The sequence below is a fragment of the Xiphias gladius genome, chromosome 18, assembly GCF_016859285.1.
Source record: "Xiphias gladius isolate SHS-SW01 ecotype Sanya breed wild chromosome 18, ASM1685928v1, whole genome shotgun sequence".
Taxonomy (NCBI): Eukaryota; Metazoa; Chordata; class Actinopteri; order Istiophoriformes; family Xiphiidae; genus Xiphias; species Xiphias gladius.
In genome coordinates, this window is record NC_053417.1 from 4,806,729 (window position 1) to 4,825,454 (window position 18,726).

At 41.3% G+C, this 18,726-nt stretch overlaps 1 protein-coding gene across 1 annotated transcript; it reads left to right on the top strand.

The window, feature by feature from the left end:
• Positions 1–241: 241 nt before the first annotated feature.
• On the top strand, positions 242–6,174 carry krt8 (keratin 8). Its single transcript, XM_040152504.1, has 8 exons — positions 242–749; positions 2,515–2,723; positions 3,490–3,550; positions 3,700–3,795; positions 4,106–4,270; positions 4,487–4,612; positions 4,747–5,011; positions 5,118–6,174. Exons 1-8 carry the CDS (start codon positions 345–347, stop codon positions 5,336–5,338), a joined length of 1,548 nt encoding a protein of 515 aa, XP_040008438.1. The 5' UTR covers positions 242–344; the 3' UTR covers positions 5,339–6,174.
• Positions 6,175–18,726: the final 12,552 nt, after the last annotated feature.

Genomic DNA, 18,726 nt, shown 5'->3' on the forward strand with positions numbered 1-18,726 from the left:
AATTTAACAGCAATCCACAGTCCTTTCAAAACATAAGGGTGACTCTAGCAACACAGAGAAGCCTGTAGAAAGACCAGGTAATGGTTTTGAGTGGCTGGACAATGTGTCATACAAGTGTAACGTTACAGCCCTGCCTCCCTCTCTCAACCAGCCCTGCAGCCAATGGCAGCTCAGCCCAGGCCCCTCCCACATCATCAGGCTTTAAAACTCCTGAGTAGTTTCTTCTCTTTCTATCCACTTTGGTCTCTCCCCTCTGCCTGCCTGCCTTGACAACCGAGCCATTCGGTCTGACCTTCCCAGACTCATTTCATCCAAAAGAAAAAAAACCTACTCCAGATTTCAGAATGTCCACTTATAGGAGCAGCTCTTACAGTTTGAAGAGTTCTTCAGCCCCACAGAGATTCAGCAGCAGTTCCTATGCCGGACCAAGCGGTATCACCTCCCGCAGGAGCTACAGTGTCAAGAGTTCCTATGGAGGGGCCAACAGGGGCTTTGGAGGAGCGAGTATCACCAGCAGCTCTGCCTATGGCCTGAGCTCAAGCATGGGTGGCCAAACCATGGGCATGGGTATGGGTTTCGGCTACGGTGGTAGCATGGCTGGTCAGGCCCCCATCACCGCTGTGACTGTGAACAAGAGCCTTCTGGCCCCCCTGAACCTTGAGATTGACCCCAACCTCCAAGCCGTCCGCACCCAGGAGAAGGACCAGATCAAGAGCCTCAACAACCGCTTTGCTTCCTTCATTGACAAGGTAATAGAGTGCTTGTGTGTGCCAAAAAAGTTCTGATTGCCCAGGCACTAGTTTTAGCTTTATTCTTCTCATCAAACAGAGAGAAATATCTTTAGTTGGGTGGAAGGCTCAGCCACTGTGTAGTCAAAAAGTATTTCAGTGCCTTGACATTGTTTCTGCGATATTTGATATAGACGTCCATATGTTTGCCACATGTCCTGTAATGCTGATCTCCTCACTTGTGCTGCGTGGAGAAAGTTGATTCATTCATTCCCCGCTTTAGTCACCTACCACAAATGCAGTCATTAGGCCCTTTATCTTTTTGGCTCTTTCTGCCTTTTTTGATGAAAAACAGACGCAAAGAAAGGAGAGACTGAGAAAGACGAAGAAAAAGAGAGAGAAAGAAAGCTAAGGGTGTGTCAGGGCAGAGCTCAGGGCTTGTGATACGAGTTACCTTGGGACTTGTCCCTCCCTTAGCTGGGGTGTGGCTCTCCTACTGCCCTAGTGGCCCCCACCTCTCCCAAACACTCACACATACAGTCGGTACTGAGTGCAATTGTTACTTTAATCACAATACTTGCTCTCATAGTGTAACGTGAGAGAATGTATTGTGGGCATATGAATAGACCGACTTTTAAACATTCAAATCAGCATTAAAGTCCAGCATTAGTGTAATACTCAGGAGTGGCTCTGTCCTCTATGGCCTCAGCAGTGGGTTAATATTTAAAAAGGCCTGTTGGTTTCATGTTCTAGTCATTGGCAGCTGACTGGCTATATATCAACTCTCCTTCTCCCAACGCAATGAGAAGACGCAGAGGAAGAAAATAGTGCAAGTGCATTTTGCACACTTCAACATAACAAGATAAACCCTCTCATCAGTTATCTCATGGTAGCAGTAAATTTGGAGGCACTTTATTATCTGTATTGACTCCAGTTCAAAAGAAGACCATGAGAGGTTCTTGGTTAGATGTCGCCTGTAGAGTGTAATGAGTGACGGAGCAAGGTCCAGCGTGTCACATATCTGCTTTCACTATCTCTCTTTTACTGTTCACAAGTATGCAAACTCCCCACCTGTTTATCTTCTACCTTCAGATCTCCCCTCCTCCTCTCTTTAGCTGCTGAATGGCCTTCACTTTCCTGCTCCACCTCCGCCTCACCTTCTACTCTCTTCTCTCCCCTCATCACACCTATGACACCGATAAATACTTACTTTTCTTCATCTACTGCGACTTGGCTTCAGCCCGTTCTCACCTTATCTGTACTTCTACTGCTGGCTGTGAACCTTACTGTACAAAAACAGGAAGACATGGAGGGAGAAGGGTTAACAAGCTCTATTCTTCCATGGCTGGTTTTTTCCAACCTCGGCTTACTCTCCCTACCCTCTGCCTCCTGTCAGGATGCACGCACATCATGCAGGCCTTCCTTTGGAAAACTATGGCCAATACGGAAACACTGCCAGTTTACAGATCACCAAAGATAGATAAGAACAACAAAGACTGTAGACGGTGAATAAACCGGAGGCAAGGTTGATCCTGATGATTGATCCATAGGATGTTAAGTCAGACGTGATTACTACAGTTACATCACTCTTTTAAAGGGAGTTACATAAAAATTTGCAACTGATGACACGGAATACGTCTTCACGTGTAATACTAGAAAAGCATTCAAGTCACTGATTCTTTGTAGTGATTGATTGAGGTCCCATTTAATCACACATTCCTCTTTTCATTCATTCAATATTATAACATTTTTTCTTTCTCTTTCGGCATCTTTCTCTGGCCATCAGGTTCGCTTCCTGGAGCAGCAGAACAAAATGCTGGAGACCAAGTGGAACCTGCTGCAGGGACAGACCACCACCCGCTCCAACATCGATGCCATGTTCGAGGCCTACATTGGCAACCTGCGCAGACAGCTGGACAGCCTGGGCAACGACAAGATGAAGCTGGAGGCCGACCTGCACAACATGCAGGGCCTGGTGGAGGACTTCAAGAACAAGTGAGCTTGGAGGTGGCAACAGGGGCTAAAAATTAGATGTAGCTTCAGGCCTTTTCCGTCCCATAAAGAGGCATATGGCTCACCTAGGATTCATATTTTTCATTTAGAAAACACTGGACAATTTTCCAAATGCATAGAAACTTCCTTCAAAAATAGAATATTATTGGACTTTTGTTTTTTTTGTACTTCAGAACAAATGTATAGCTGATCAAGTTAGATTTTTGCTGCAAGACAAGCCTCACATTACACTGAGTTAATCTTTTTGTTGACCGCTCCCTACATCTGTCCATTGTCTTGCATCACACAAACTCAAGGGAATTACAATACTGAGCAAGCATCCAAACACCCAGTACATTACGTATGACAGGAGGTAAAACTCATTTAACAGAGTAGGCTGTCAGCAAAGCTGTCCTTAGCTTTACATAAGAGGACACAAGCACAAATGTGTGCATGCTGACCCGCATGTCTCTAACACAAACAGCTACAACAGCGCCACAAATATCTGTTGGTCATCCACAGACAAGTGGAGCATATCAGCTGGAGTGTCCCCGAGGGAGAAATCAGTAACACTTCTCGGGCTTGGCCCTGAGTCAACAGACACAGTGTGAGATAAATTCCCTAGAGGAGTTCGAGGGTTTTGAGGGATGGACTGCTATTGCCTCCTAGTGTTACATCGGTGTATGGACTCAGAACTGAACAGGAGCATGAGCCGAGATTGAACTGAATATTCAAAATCTGATCATAAACTGTATTTTTCCCCTCTCAGGTATGAGGATGAGATCAACAAGCGCACAGAGTGTGAGAATGACTTTGTCCTCATCAAGAAGGTCAACATCATTTATTTACTACAACTACAAATTTCATACCCTAATTGCATTTTCTTTCAAAATTTTGATACTTTTCTTTCACTGAAAATGTAAATGTAAATCAGTTTTTTCGGATGTCCCGTTCTAATAAATGCCCTTCTTGGTTCCAGGACGTCGATGAGGCCTACATGAACAAGGTTGAGCTGGAGGCCAAGCTTGAGAGTCTGACAGATGAGATCAACTTCCTCAGGTCGATCTATGAGGAGGTACAGCACTGAGTGTCATTGTTCCTTTCTTATTTTCCTTCCAGGCTTTAAAACTGCCAACCACCAAAACCCTTGCTGCTTTTATCAGCATTATTTTTGATTTATCTATCTGCTCATGGCATGCTTGTGATTTTGTGGTATCATTTTGGAATAGGTCTCTTCTTTGGCATATTCCTGGCTTTTCTCAACATCTGTTCAACATCTGGACTCACCTCTTGTGCCATCCTTGGTACTTTAGTTGGATGGGTTTCCTCAGCGAGGTGGGGTGGACTAATCTCTCTCCTTGTTCTTTGTTTTTTCACTTCTTCAGGAACTGCGTGAGCTCCAGAGCCAGATCAAGGACACATCAGTCATTGTGGAGATGGACAACAGCCGCAACCTGGACATGGATTCCATTGTGGCTGAAGTCAAGGCACAGTATGAGGACATTGCCAACCGTAGCCGCGCCGAAGCAGAGACATGGTACAAGTCCAAGGTGATGGACAACTCTTATGAATTCTTCTTATGTTTCTGCCATTTTTATATATTATCACATCATGTATTTTTTTACATGTCGAAAAGGTGAAACAAGTGTGTGAAAACATTTTTCACCTCAGCAAAACCATTCATCAGGTCATGAGTCAGTACATGCGATATGCTCATCAAGAAGCTTTCAAGTTTGTAATATCGAGTTTTGCTGATGTTCGTTTAGTTCGAGGAGATGCAGACATCCGCCAACAGATATGGAGATGACCTGAGAGCCACCAGGACAGAGATCGGAGACCTCAACCGCATGATCCAGAGACTGACATCAGAGATTGACTCTGTCAAGGGACAGGTATGACAAAAAAGTGTTTTGGCGCAACGGCATTTTGAGCATATTATAGTTTATATTGGTGTCCCACCTTAAGCACGGTCATTCAACAATCAGGAGATTAGACAAAGACTCATTTTAAAAAAATCTTTTCCCAGCGTGCCAACCTGGAGGCCCAGATCGCTGAGGCTGAGGAGCGGGGTGAGCTGGCTGTGAAGGACGCCAAGGGCCGCATCAAGGACCTGGAAGATGCCCTGCAGAGAGCCAAACAGGACATGACCCGCCAGATCAGAGAGTACCAGGACCTGATGAACGTCAAGCTGGCTCTGGACATTGAGATTGCCACCTACAGGAAACTGCTGGAGGGAGAGGAGGACAGGCTTGTGAACGGCATCAAGGCTATCAACATCTCCCAACAGAGCAGTAAGTCACCTTCATAGTTTGTATGCTGTTCAGTTTTTTTTTCAGTTTTAACAGATTCCACTCATTTTAAAGTTTACCCATTTTCCAACCTCCCTTCTCTCAACAGCAAGCTACAGCGGTTATCCCATGGACACCATGAAGAGCAGCTACTCCAGCGGCTACTCCAGCGGTTTTAGCAGTGGATATGGCAGCAGCTTGGGCGGCTTCAGTGGCGGCAGTACTGGCGGATACAGCACCACCCAGAGCAAGAAGAACGTCGTTATCAAAATGATTGAGACCAAGGACGGCAGAGTGGTGTCTGAGTCCTCTGAGGTCATTGAGGATTGAGCTGTCTAGTTTAGAGGTGAAGCTACTTGTCTGCTATGATCTCCTCTGCCTATAGTTTTATACTCACAGTTCACCCCCCACCCAAACTATCGTAATAAACAAGTCTGAAATAAAATGCTTGCCAGCCACTCTCCATTACAGCCTAAACATGTTTTCCATGAAGCATTAAATGAACACTACCCAAGACCTGAAAGGGACCAAAGAATTTATGATCTGACGTCTTATGTCTGACTGTACTTAAAAAAGAAGGTTTGTCTTAGAAGGTGAGATTAAAAAAACAAAACAAAACTGGGCAAATTGCAACTATGAAGAAAAAAAACACTTCCTTGAAATCTATGCAACAGCTATTCCATACATGAAGGGATGTTCTTTCAAAACTTTGTTGCATCAAATGGACGGTGGTGTTGTCAAAGGAATGTGAACGTACTGAAACAGTGCTTCAGTTTTGTTGGTCAACTAATGTCTTAAAATTGCCTGCTACAGTAGGTAGTGCATGTCTTCCCTGTGCGTGTCCTGTAACTGAAACTGTTCGACCCCTTAGGAGGCTGCCAATACAGGCATACTGTTGTCCTGAGGTGCTGTTTTTGCTACCAAACCAAATAAAAATGTCTTTACTGAAAAAAACAAAGATGACGCGTTAGTTTTAATTTGAAAGGATTCCTCAAAGATCGAAAGAGATGTCATTTGGTAAGGAGAGAAATACAGTTTGGGAAAGAGGGTTACGTGAAAAAAATTGTTTATATTAGTATAATCCTGATTTATATGTTCAAAAACATGTATGTATGTCGAATGTGAAAGTCAAGAAATAAACATTAGATTTCATTTTTATATTTTTACATCAACGTCCCATTACGTATTTGATCGAGGCTGAGAGAGTGATGGTTGCTGATGAAAAGTGACATGAAAACTGACAGACTGACCTTGTGTGATGATCTACCAAAGTACTGTGAAATGCTAAAATAAATTCAAATAAATAACACTTCACTGGACATGTTTTGACAGTGAAGTGTTTTTATTAAGCCCCTGCTCTCTAAACGTACAACTACTGTGCCGTTGGTCCAGCAGTCGGATGAGAAATGTCAGTAACGATTAGATATCTCAGCAGCTTGTTAAGAGTTGAGAGAGTGCATACATAGTTTTACAGACTAAGGATTTCTCCATGTGATAAACAAAAGTATACACACAGTGTTTGTGCGCAGTGTGAATTTCAGCCAGAACTGGAGAACTCAAACCCTGGATCTGGCAAACAAGACTTTGTGTAGGATGCGTGTGGTATTTAAGGGGATTGAAGGGGAGAATGATACTTTGTCACTTCCAACGATTTTAATCTGGCAGCTCGAGTTTTCGGCAGAGCTGTAGCTTCACACGGTTCACTATCTGATGTAATTACCCGGCTTACTCTTGACATTACAGCATCATACGCGGTTATCGTTACACTGTGCATGTTTGTGTTGCCATGGTGACCGCAGCCAGATTGAATTGTTGTATGGGCTACGAGGCCATCTGCATTATTTCTATAGTCTTTTTGAAATTATTAGTTTAACGTCCTAGGGTTCTACAAGAAAATTCAGAACTAACTTTGGTGATTTTTAATGGTCATTTGATATTTTGCATAATTAAAGGGACTTTGCACAAGACACATATATATATGTAGTGGGAAAAAACAGGACTCTGAATTAAGTGCGCTGTATCTTGAAAATTTTATTGCCAATAAAATATAGCCAGACAGCTTGAAATGTTGGGTCATCACTCCACCCACTGGAATGATCAAATCGGCCACAAGATTCCCCCTGTTTAAAGGAGGTTATTTCTTCCAAAAATGTTTTAAAGGTACTTACAGAAAAAATTGTTTTGAGAGAAAGGAGTCTGTGCAAATGACCAAGTAATGATTCGTCGTAGTTATTTATAAGCAACTCTATTATACTCCAACAAATATATTATGATTGTTCTATAGGGCCGTGCTGTGAGGGGCAGCTTCAGAGTATCTATATAAACCGTTCTGGAATAAGAGTGCAAACAAACATACACACAGACACAGGCGAGAGTGAACGGAGAAAATATTCAAATATTTTTCCTCCTTTTTTCGATTATTTGCCACCAGGGGGCAATATCTCACCGCTTGAACTGAGTATGTCACCCTGCAGGTCAGGATGAGTCCTTGCACAGTAGCACTGAGAGCTGATGCAGACCACACCCATCTGTCTGTGTGTGTACGTGTGTGAGTCATAGCTGGAACAAGGAATTTTTCTGGTGTGCTCAACAGGACAACAGTAACGCAAACTGAGCTGTTAGTCCAAAATACAAAACAACACAAAGCCTACGTGTTTTTTTTCTAGACTGTAGTAAAAAGTAGCGTTGTTATTAGGGTTTTGTTCTGAAAAGGAGCAACTGTAAACTTCCATCCAAAAAAAGTCAGCCAAAAAAAAATCAGGGAGACTAGCGTTAGAAAAAACATTACAAGGTCACTGTAAACAGAGATACCAGACTGTGCATGTTGTTTAAGCCTGATGCTCTTGCATCAGGCTTAAACGGCCGTTTTATAAACTCCACTGCAGTGAGACATTCTGAGTCCAAACTGTTTGTGTGTGTGCCTGCCAGTGTGATTCACTTACTTGGCATACAAGCTCCAATCAAAGGGTAGACGTACTGTCTCTCAGCGTACCCCTGCAGTTCCTCAGAAAGTAAGTCCTCATCCACCCGCTGAAACGGTGTACAAGTGGGAAAAAAAGGGAAACCTTGTCTCACATCAGTAGTCCAGCAGTCTCCAAATTGAGTTGCATAATATGGATTCCAAAAAATGATTGGCCTGTTATGAAGAATACTCAGGGGAGTGAAGCAGTAAAAGCCAGCATTTTCAGCATGTAGCAACCTGAGTGGGCAACCATTTTATGCTTTTTACCAAGGAGGCACTATTGTGTTGCTAGGACCCCCCAGCACCCTGGACGACATGACCTTTTTCATCTGGTAGCCTTTTATAGAGAAAAAGAGACCCTTTTACAATTTGGTGCTTTCCATGATGTAGTACTAATTAAGACATTCAATTAATGGAGCTTATAGGATGTTGTTTAAAGATGTGCATCAGAAATTGTCAAAATATTCTCTCCTAAAATCCTAAAAGTCTGTTGACCACATAAAAGTCTGTACAACACATTAAAACTGAACATTTTGCAGGAAGTGCAATTCAGTGTGTGTGCTAGACCTTATGAAGTGTGCATCAAATGGAGCAGCTCCACCCAAGGTGTCGTCATATGACACCATAAAAGTCTGACTCACAATCATTATGCTGCCAAAAGGAAGATGAAGTGTGCGTTTTTTCTTTTTCTTTTGTCTCTAGAGCCCGAATCACGCCCTGTTTCTGCTGGCCCTTGGACAGATGTGCACATATTTAGTCTGCCAAAAAGCACAGCACTTAAACATAGGCACAACAGAATGCACTGATAATTGAAGGGAACATAGGATTCAAAATTCTACTTAGCAAAATGTACTTGGATCAAAAGTAAAAATGGTTTTTGCTGTATGCAGTATAGTATTGGAACATTATTGCTTATTATTATTAATAAGTAAGCAAAGTGTTAATGCTGTAGTTGCTTGAGACAGAGATAATCTAACTACTTCATATTTTTGGGTAAGGTTGGATTATCAACTGGGCTCAGTGGTCCCAGTGGCCCCCGCAGCCACAGGTTCACAGGGGCCTGAAAACAAATGCTTGCCTGGGACAAAATTAGATAATCATAGGTTTTATCTGCAAAGTAATTACAGCTGTCAGATAAATGTTATAGAGTAAAAAGTATAATATTGCCCTCCGAAATGTAGTGGAGAAGGAGTAAAGTAACATTAAATGTAACTGAGCAAAGTACAAGAACCTTAAATTGTTCTGAAGTACAATACTTGAGTAAATGGACGTAGGTTCTTTGCACCACTGGTCTACGAGAACTTGTAGTGAGGACTAGACTTGTAAAGCCACCTCTACCTTTTCCCTGTCCCTACATGAACAAAGTCAATGGACTGCAGTTTTTCCTTATGGAGTAGTTTTAAGATAAACTTCATCTTAACCTCGAATCTTCATCGGTCGCAGTATGAGCGGCTGAAATTCTTCATGAGGTGTATTACATAATGATCTCTCCAGGGGTATCGTGTTCCCTCTCGTCCAGTACATGCTTCAATAGGCTGCAGCCCCCCTGCGATCCTGGGTCCAAATAAATGGGCGTAAAAAGATTGATAAAAATGGATAGATGGATTGATCTCCCAACCATACCGTTTGCCAGTGAGAAGCTTTAGAAAAACTTAGGGGCTTTTCGAGTAAGTGGGGGCACAGAGCAAGAACCATCTCTTTCACTGACATGTTTTAATCAGACTCACCAACACAGTTATTAGAGCTTCTGCTCTTTTCTAATTGGTGCCTGTAGGCAATCCTTGTTTTTGCCACTGCCAGCAGAAAGCAGGTTCAGGCAAGGCAGCAGCATAACTCACTAGGTTTGAAACAAGTCAGATTTGACTCCCAGTGGCTCTTAAGAGAGGTTACAGGAAGAGTTAGTTCTTGTCAGAACCTGTCTTCATTCGCAGTTTTGGTGCTGTAGGGAATGGTACAAAAACCTAAAGACGATCAAAGACGGATTTTTATCGTGTTTATAGTGCTCCTTTTTGTTACCGAAGAGGTAAAAAATAATAAAGAATAGTCGAGGCATGCAGTGTTGGAGCCTGTTTGTAGGTGTGTGTATGGGTGTGAAAGGGCATGGAGGCATTCAGAAATAAGACATGCCAAATCAAACCTCCCTGAATGGGATTAGGTATTAGTGGTGTTTAGTTCCCATGAGACGGATTGGAAGAACAAGAAGGATGAGGCCTGCTCTGCTTATTTAAAAACAAAAAACTAGTCCTTTAGAGATGTTAAGTACCAGTCATTCAATATAAACCTAATAGTTAATGCATCTCAATCAGCAAAAGTGAGATGACAACTCCATGGAAAAGAGTTAGTTAAAGTATGGATGGAACTAGTTTGAGTTGCGTGGTTTTTTTCTACAGTTTCTGCAGCACATTCTCGGTACTTACCCCTTTTAATCCTTTCCAAAAGGATTCATAAATTTTTTTTTTCCGTAGTCAGTGGTGTCAGACTTATCAAAGACCTGCCAAAAGTTGGTTGAGTATTCCTATGGAGTCCCAGTATGCATGTTAGCTGATGTTTTTACCTATCACTCAGGGCATTGGGCATCAGACTGCAATGTACCTTTAAACTGCCTTTAGATCCCACTCTAACCCAAGCACAGAGCAGATGCTCAAGATATTGCTTGACCAGGCCTTATATCTATATTGTATCTGAATACGCTAAACTCGGATGTTTGCCTGAAAGCTTTCAGGGCACACAGTTTGCATTTTCCCGAGTTACAACAATCCAAGTGTGCAGTAGGTTTGAGAATGCAAAGAGTGCATTCTCAAGAACATGCAACCTTTGCACTTTTACTTTTCTCTGGGGAACGTAATCAGCACTCAGGTTGCCTTGGAATTTGCAGACACACAGTAAGGTCACTATATCTGCTGAAGTTGAATACAGGGTCATTTCTTCATTCAGAGGTAAGTGGAAAAGCTTGTTTTACGAACAATGAACAACAACATAGCAACATAGCTGACATAAAACCACATTTGTTCTCCTGTAACTGGCAGTCGCAAACGATTTATGTTTCCAGATTTCGAGCAAGTGTGCTTCAATGACACAAATATATTACCAGACTGTGTCACTGATGTGTGTGTACACACTGTACCTTTGAAGATGTCACATCAATTACCGTCCGCTATTTCAGGGACTGACATAGTGACAACATGGAATTAAAAAAAATAACTCTCTGATGCACTGATCAAACTCACCCAAATGTAACAGAAAACACTCAAATTGCTACTTACTGAAACAATGCAAGGAATGTTTCCCATACATGCCCACTCTCATGAGTAACGGGCGGCCCCAGGGCAGCCTGCTCTACAGGAGTGCAGTCTGATTTTGCAGCTGCGAATGACAAGAAAAGGTGTTATACAGTATAACAGCTGAACTGTGGCGCGTTGCCTCGCGCCCTTCGAGTGAGTACGTGTTCCTCTCCAAGTCATCTCTGGTGTACGTGTCACTCATACAAACACAGCACAATCAAAATGAACAGTTTCGTGAACAATCTCCATCTGTAGTGTGTTCATTTTGAGTTTCATGCAGTGTCAGGACTTATTTATTATGATTTATGATATGGAACATATCCATCAGAATGCCTGCGGTGGTTATAGTTATATAAGCCAGTCAATTTTGATCCAGCAAGTTTGCACACCTGTCTGACCTGTCATGATACTGTTTGCTGGTAAATAGGTTGAACTTGCATCCACATGCCTTTAAAACTTCTTTTCTTCTGCATCTCTTGCTGATTTTTCACTTTCCATCCCACACCGGCAATTTGTGAAGTCAATTAAAGGTACAATCTGACACATTCTCTCAGTTGTATATTTATTAGATTTTGTAAGTTGTTGCTCATCGTTCACATGCTGTGCTGTTGCCGCGTTTCATTTCCAAGAGGTCACCTGTCATTGAATCCGTGTGCCCAGTACTACAGCTCTGAACACCAACTAGTTGCAGGGCCTGAGGAACGGTTAGTGGCTCTGGGCAGCACTCTGGCCCAGAGAAATATCAAAATAGCTTCTGGCAGGATTCCTTTGAAATGTGGTATAATTATTCATGGTGCCCAATGAATTGTTCCCGGTGCAAGATCATTTTCCCAATGGGCAATACTTTAGTCTGTTGCAGAAATTCTTAAAGCAGCTATAACTGATACTGTATTTTCATGATTATGACATATCAAATAACAATTCAAAACAGTACAACAGTGTGAAAGGAATCGCTTGTGGTGATGAATCTACAAGAAATTATCAACTGAATCTGCAGCCCCCCTCGGCTTTGTGGAGCTTTACAGCGAGTTTCAGGTTGTTGTTTAGCTGTCCTGTCCACAACTTTACACTTTTGGTTCACTCTCATTGCTCGCATAGCGTTATTTGCAGATGCAGCAGGCAGCTATTTTCAGGAAAAAAGCTAAAAAAAAACAAAAAAAACACTGTACAATACCTCCCCCATCCTAGACTGCAGAATACAGACACAGTTACAGACTAGCTCATGAAAATGGTGGAGCTTTTAGTGGATAAAGAGACAAATTTTTCCCTCAGGAGTTGGTAGAGACCAAAAAAACAGGTAAAAGAGAGCTATTTATTGGACTTACATCAGCCAGGTGACCAGAAACACTACTCAAAATGAATGCTAATGTTGCTCTGTAACTGCTGGATGTGTAAATGAGCTGTTTGCAAAAAAGTTTGCGATATCAACCTAAAAGGTCAGTGTTGTGTTCCCAACTTGTTTCCGCTGCTCCCAAGTCGCCACAAAGTCAGTTATTGCAGGGTTAAAGGTGTCGGCCTGCTTCAAAAGAAGTGCTTGTAGGAGAACTGAACAAGACCTTTTAGACATCAAACTTTTTTTGTTTGTGCTTACCTGAGTGCAACACCAAAAATACCCTCAAGAAGAAAAAGAAAAAAATTCTGCTTGGTTTTCCCTGTTTCTACAATTTTGTTATCAGGCCTTTCCCTGTCTATGATGATGCTTTTCACCCCACTTTTTAGTGTGACTGTTTGGAACAGCTATAAACACTTTTGTCCTCCGATGTGGCCTGAGGGCACATTGTACGAGGTAGTTAATTCTGAGCATACCCCGACTCCAAGAACTTTGACATGACTAAGGTGGGTCATTTTATGTTGAATGCTAACTACCATAACGACTTGCAGCTGTATTTAACAGAGATCTGCCAGAGCAATTTATTTAAGCCGTCAAAACAACATGGGTCAACTCAGAGAGCTCCAAAGATGGCTAGCATCTGTATGCAAACGGTAATAGTTTCATTTGTGAGGGTGGAACATTTTTAGAATCATGACAACATATACCAAACACAGACAAACTAAACGCCAAGAGGAACAATAGTCAAAAGCTGAGACTAGCCAACAGGGGTATGATGTAAAATAGACAGGATACAGGGAAGTGACTGTACCAGCACTTGCAGATTTTGTTGGTTTTTTGTCTTGCTATTTTGTTTAAGCCCTGTTTTTTGTTAATATGCCTCTGTTATTTTGTCTGCTCTTGTACATGCAGTATGCAGGTGTTGTTGCAGGGGTGTGGTTCGTCTTTGCCAGATCTCATTAGCAGTCAGTGGTTGGATGTTGGTGTCATGTATTACACACACACACACACACGTTTACACAGCTATCTTTGTTAATCATCATGGAAAGCCTAACCCAAACCCTTAACCTAACCTCAATTCACACCTACCCTGATTTAAAAAAATAAATCTGATTGCCAGCACTTCCTTAGGCTTAAACAGGTATTCATAATGAAGTAAATCCAATGCAAACTGCAGTCTTGATTCATATTCAGATCGTATGTGTAGGAGTTTCATTCAAAGTCGCCAGAATAGTGCTCAGTGTGGTCCCTGTTGAAGTTACACACTACGTGAGACACTGGATGTGATTAAAATGTTTGGGCAGAGCTAACAGGTATTAATTGAAACAATTACCCACAACCTCAACCTGGATGTTTTGTTTCATTAAGACCAGGCTTTGGTCCCAATGAGAATTACTGGTCCCAACAACGTTGGTGTTTATTATGGAAAAGGTCCCAAAGAGGTAACAAAAACGTGTACATACATGAACACACACACACACACACACACACACACACACACACTGGACACACAAATATATTTCATATAATTCAAGTAAAAAAACCCACAATCAAATTTTTTGTCTGTGTGCAAATATATCTTATCAATGAAGGCAGCAAAGAAGTATGTGAGGCTCTTGTTCTGCACTGCCACTTTCAAGTTCAGCTTTGCCCCTACTACGCCAGTTTTCCCTGTGGCTATTTTACTACTGGGTGTGGTTGCAGCAGATCAGAACTGTAGGAAGGTGTATCTCAGCAAATGGCACATTTTCAGTGTGCTGAAAGATGATACTGGTGCCACATCCATAGCTTGCAAAAGAAGCAGTAAGGCCATGGGTTGTCTTCAGTATTACTGTCTGTTACTATATATCTACTGTTAGTAGCTGGACAGTGACACAGTTTTGTTAGCTGTACATAAAATGGTTTTATACACAATACAATGACTGTGAAATGAAAGTGTTAGCTTTCAGCTTTAATTTGAGATTATTTACATCCACGTCAGATATTCATGAGCTGTTTTATACCTAGTCAACCTAGCAATGCAAATGCATAGAACACATTTAAATAAAAGAAGGTCATTATATATATTTATTTTTTCAGCTAAAAATCCTGTCCAGTCCATGACTATCTAAATTATATAACCCAGAAACATAAGCAGACACTTGGTCTCTTCCCTGGTGATGTGCTCTTCCAGACCTGCTCTGCAGCCATCCACTTCTTGTTTGCTCTGGGGATTTTTGCCTTCAGTTTGGTCTTCACTGACTGAAATGCATGTTCTGTTAGGTTGAGTTTAGGTGACAGACATGGCCTGTGTCCATTCTAAAACCTTGCTACCTTGGACATTGTGTTAAAATGGAATAAAAAGGGCTATGTTTCCTACACAGGGGGAACATTGTACTCATTGTTTGTTCTCTCATACCAAATCCTCCAAAGAAGTTGGAAGGTGTGGCAACTATCATAATCTTCTAATCTAATCAAATCTAATAGAATTCCCCTCTGGCTAAGACTCTGCCCACTAACACTCCCTTGTAGTGACTTATGTAGAACAAGGTCATTTAACTTGTGTGTATGTAGAAGAGGAAATAGACACACATAAAAAAGCATATTAATGCTTTAGAAGCATTACAAAAAATAAATCTGATTGCCAGCATTTCCTTAGGCTTAGACAACTATTCATAATGAAGTAAATCCAATGCAAACTGCAGTCTTGATTCATATTCAGTTCGTATGTGTAGGAGTTTCATTCAAAGTCGCCAGAATAGTGCTCAATGTGGTCCCTGTTGAAGTTACAAACTACGTGAGACACTGGATGTGATGATAAAAAGTTTGGGCAGAGCTAACAGGTATTAATTGAAACAATTAATTAAATGACTAAAGTTAGGTATCTTAACAATTAGTAGCTGTCCGTCGTTAGTCAGCGTTAGCATAGTCAGAAAGTAATTGTAGCAGCAGTTTTATATGTACAGATATAAACATGCACAGTCCATTCAGAAAGTATTCAGACCACTTCACTTTATGCACATTTTGTTATGTTGCAGCTTTATGCTAAAATAGTTTAAATTATTTTATTCCCTCATCCATCTACACTCGTCGACAAAGTGAAACAGAATTTTAGAAATTTTTGCAAGTTTATTGAAAAGGATAAACTGAAATAAAAAATCGACATAAGTATTCGTACCCTTTGCTATGAAACTTGAAATTTAGCTCGGATGCCTCCCATTTCTCTTGATCATCTTTGAGATGTTTCTACACCTTGATTGAAGTCTACATGTGGTAAACCCAATTGACTGGACATGATTTGGAAAGACACACAACTGTCTATGTAAGGTCTCACAGCTGAGAATTCATATCAGAGCAAAAACCAAGCCATTAGGTCAAAGGAACTGCTTTTAGAGCTCAGAGAAAAGATTGTCTCAATGCACAGATCTGGGGAAAGCTACAAAAAAATTCTGCTGCACTGAAGGTTCCCAAGAGCACCAATGCTTTCTGTTCCCTCAGTCCACACAAAGCTTATAGGTTGTGTTTATTCAGTCATTCATCCGCCAGTTGTGAGTTGAAGGTGCTCACACCCACATGATTACGTCATCAGAACGCATCAAATAAGTCTGCACAATCAGCAGATACAAAGTGTAATGATACAAAATGGCTATTATAAACATATTTTTCACAAAAAGAATAAACACAATGCAAGGAGTATCCACAAGATCAAATTCTTAATTCTTACTCATATTGTAGTAGCTTGAAGATATTCAACTTTGTACTGCAAAACGAGCTTTGTCTTAACTACTACTACTACTACTTAACAAGCCGTGGTGCAGTTATAACTGAGAAGTGTAAACCTTAAAAAACCAAAACATGACTAAATAGATGCCCTTGTCAAGATAAACAACAAAATAAGCACTATACTGGAGGTTGCTGTAAAGCGCAATCTGAGATACACTGAGTCAAGTCATCCTTATCTAATTATTCTCTCTTCACTAAGTGGTTCCACTTGCCAAGTTTCAGTAAACTCCCATCTCAAGGTTGGTTCTCACAGAGAAAATGAGCTTGTGAACATTCCACGACATGTGCTGACTAGAAAGCCTGAAATGTCACCCGTCATATCATGTGAGATCACATACAATCCTGTTTCAGATTTGTGGGTGCCACTGCCATTAAGGAAATGTCAAAAGCTTTAATTACATAATCTGCTGGAAAGTAAGGATATTTTGTGATGACTTTTTCTGAAAAGGTTCAAAATGTAATAGGGTGAGGCCCTAATTTTTGACACATTATTTTGACACAGTCTACGATACTGTAGGTGTGTGGTTGGGCGGGGTTTGTTTCACTTTCCCCAATGTTTTTGATCACCTGATCCATGTTACACTGAGCCCAAGTACAGCTTTTTTCTGGACATTAAGCCATTTTCCCAAAGTGTTCACTATATTTAGTGAAGTGTGAAAGCTGCTGTCAAAATTGTCTAGTCAACCTCAAGACGCTGGTCCTTACTTCTTGCAAGCTATAGTACAATTCCCTGGAATTTGCACCAAATGCGGTAGCCAGCCACTCCTCAAACTGAACGTTGAATAATGGGATAGGTATAGAATGTTGGATTACCATCATTTGTCACTATCATGTATCAGTATAGCCCTAGTTCCCCCTTCCCCTTGAGGTTTGAAAGCATGCGCTGAGACCGAAGCTCACAATGTTCAACCAATCCAGGTCTGAAAACACCCTTGGCTTGCTCAGCATCAACCCACAAATGCAGCCTGCCACCGCTGTCTTGCTTGTCACTGCGATGGTGGAAAGCAATGGCCGCTGATTGTGCTTTGCAATGCCTCTCTATTGTGGTCATGACTGCACAATTTTTCCTTAGGTCGATACTTTTAGCTACAAAGTTGCCTCTAAGTCAGTGCTGATGGTTGCATTCCTGCAGCACTATGGCCTTGGACTGGTTTGGTGTCCATCTGGTTGGTCTCACTGACCATTGAGGCCAACCAGATCTGAGTGAATGCACTGGCAATTATCTTTCCCCAACTATAATCAACTGAATTTAGTTCCCAGGCTTGACCATACTTAAACTGGGCTATTAGTTAATGAACAGCATATTGTTGGGAAAACAACTGCAAATACACCTGTAAACAATGTTAAAAGTAAACATTTTGCAGACATGAACATACAGTATTTTCTGATATGTTGTTCCCCCAAAACATGTTTATCCAATGTGAATATGCATGAACAGACAGTATGTTGCATTTGAGTGTAGCTCCTAGACTAGGAAAAGCTTGCAATGAGAGTGAAGTACTGGTACTTCTTTAGAGGCGTGACTCGGTTTAGCCCTGCAGCTCATTTAGGTGCTACAAGAGTAAAGACACTGGGAGGCCAACACCTACATCAGACTTGTTAAGATCTTTTTCAACCAGGATAAAGAATTCCAATTCTGTCAAAACAAGAAATCTGGTTTTCTTTTAACTCCTGAAGTTCTTCTAGCTGCAAGCTGACATTAATGCAGTAGCGCTCCAAGCTGTAAACAACCTTTTTTAAGTATTTAAAAAGATTCAATAAATACTCGTTATGTGCAACTAAATTTAAAAAAGGAGTGACACTAACTGAACCTTGGTTGTCATAGCAAACCATTAAAACACAGAGCATGGTATGAGTATTGAAGATAGTATGTACAGTGCAGTCAACCACCCATAAGCTGCAGGCCTGAACACATAAATTACAGGGTGGTGGAATCAAACAAATGACTCTGGAATTGTGGACTCATTTCTTAGCATAGATCTTTACTTATTTATCCTTAGATCCCTTTCTTTTTCTCCTCCATTCTCCTCGCCGCTTTAAAATCTTTTTCAATGACTGTTTTAGCTTAGGGGTTTTTACTTCAAACTAATGTCATTTTAATTTCTGAAGACAAATTTGTGTTTATGACATTTTCAGTGTATGAGCTCTACTCTGATTCTAATTCTGTGCAGAGGGTAAGTACCTTGCTACCTGCAGGGTACCTCCTGCAAAACCAGTTTCCTCTTGAAGGTTATCAAGCCCTTTACTCTCTTTATGGCACTAATAAATCTAAAACTACTTTTACTGTTGGTGGCACTATTTGAGAAACTTAACGTGAACCTTCACCCACCAGAAAAATCAACACCACAACTACTACTCTTGAAGTGGTTAGTTCTTTATTTTT

Bases quoted from the DNA above. Each gene is read 5' to 3' on its own strand.
- krt8 (XM_040152504.1), top strand. From the start codon at position 345: ATGTCCACTTATAGGAGCAGCTCTTACAGTTTGAAGAGTTCTTCAGCC. The intron at 3,551-3,699 runs GTCAACATCATT...TCTTGGTTCCAG, and splicing joins ACTTTGTCCTCATCAAGAAG to GACGTCGATGAGGCCTACAT. The intron at 3,796-4,105 runs GTACAGCACTGA...TCACTTCTTCAG, and splicing joins TCAGGTCGATCTATGAGGAG to GAACTGCGTGAGCTCCAGAG.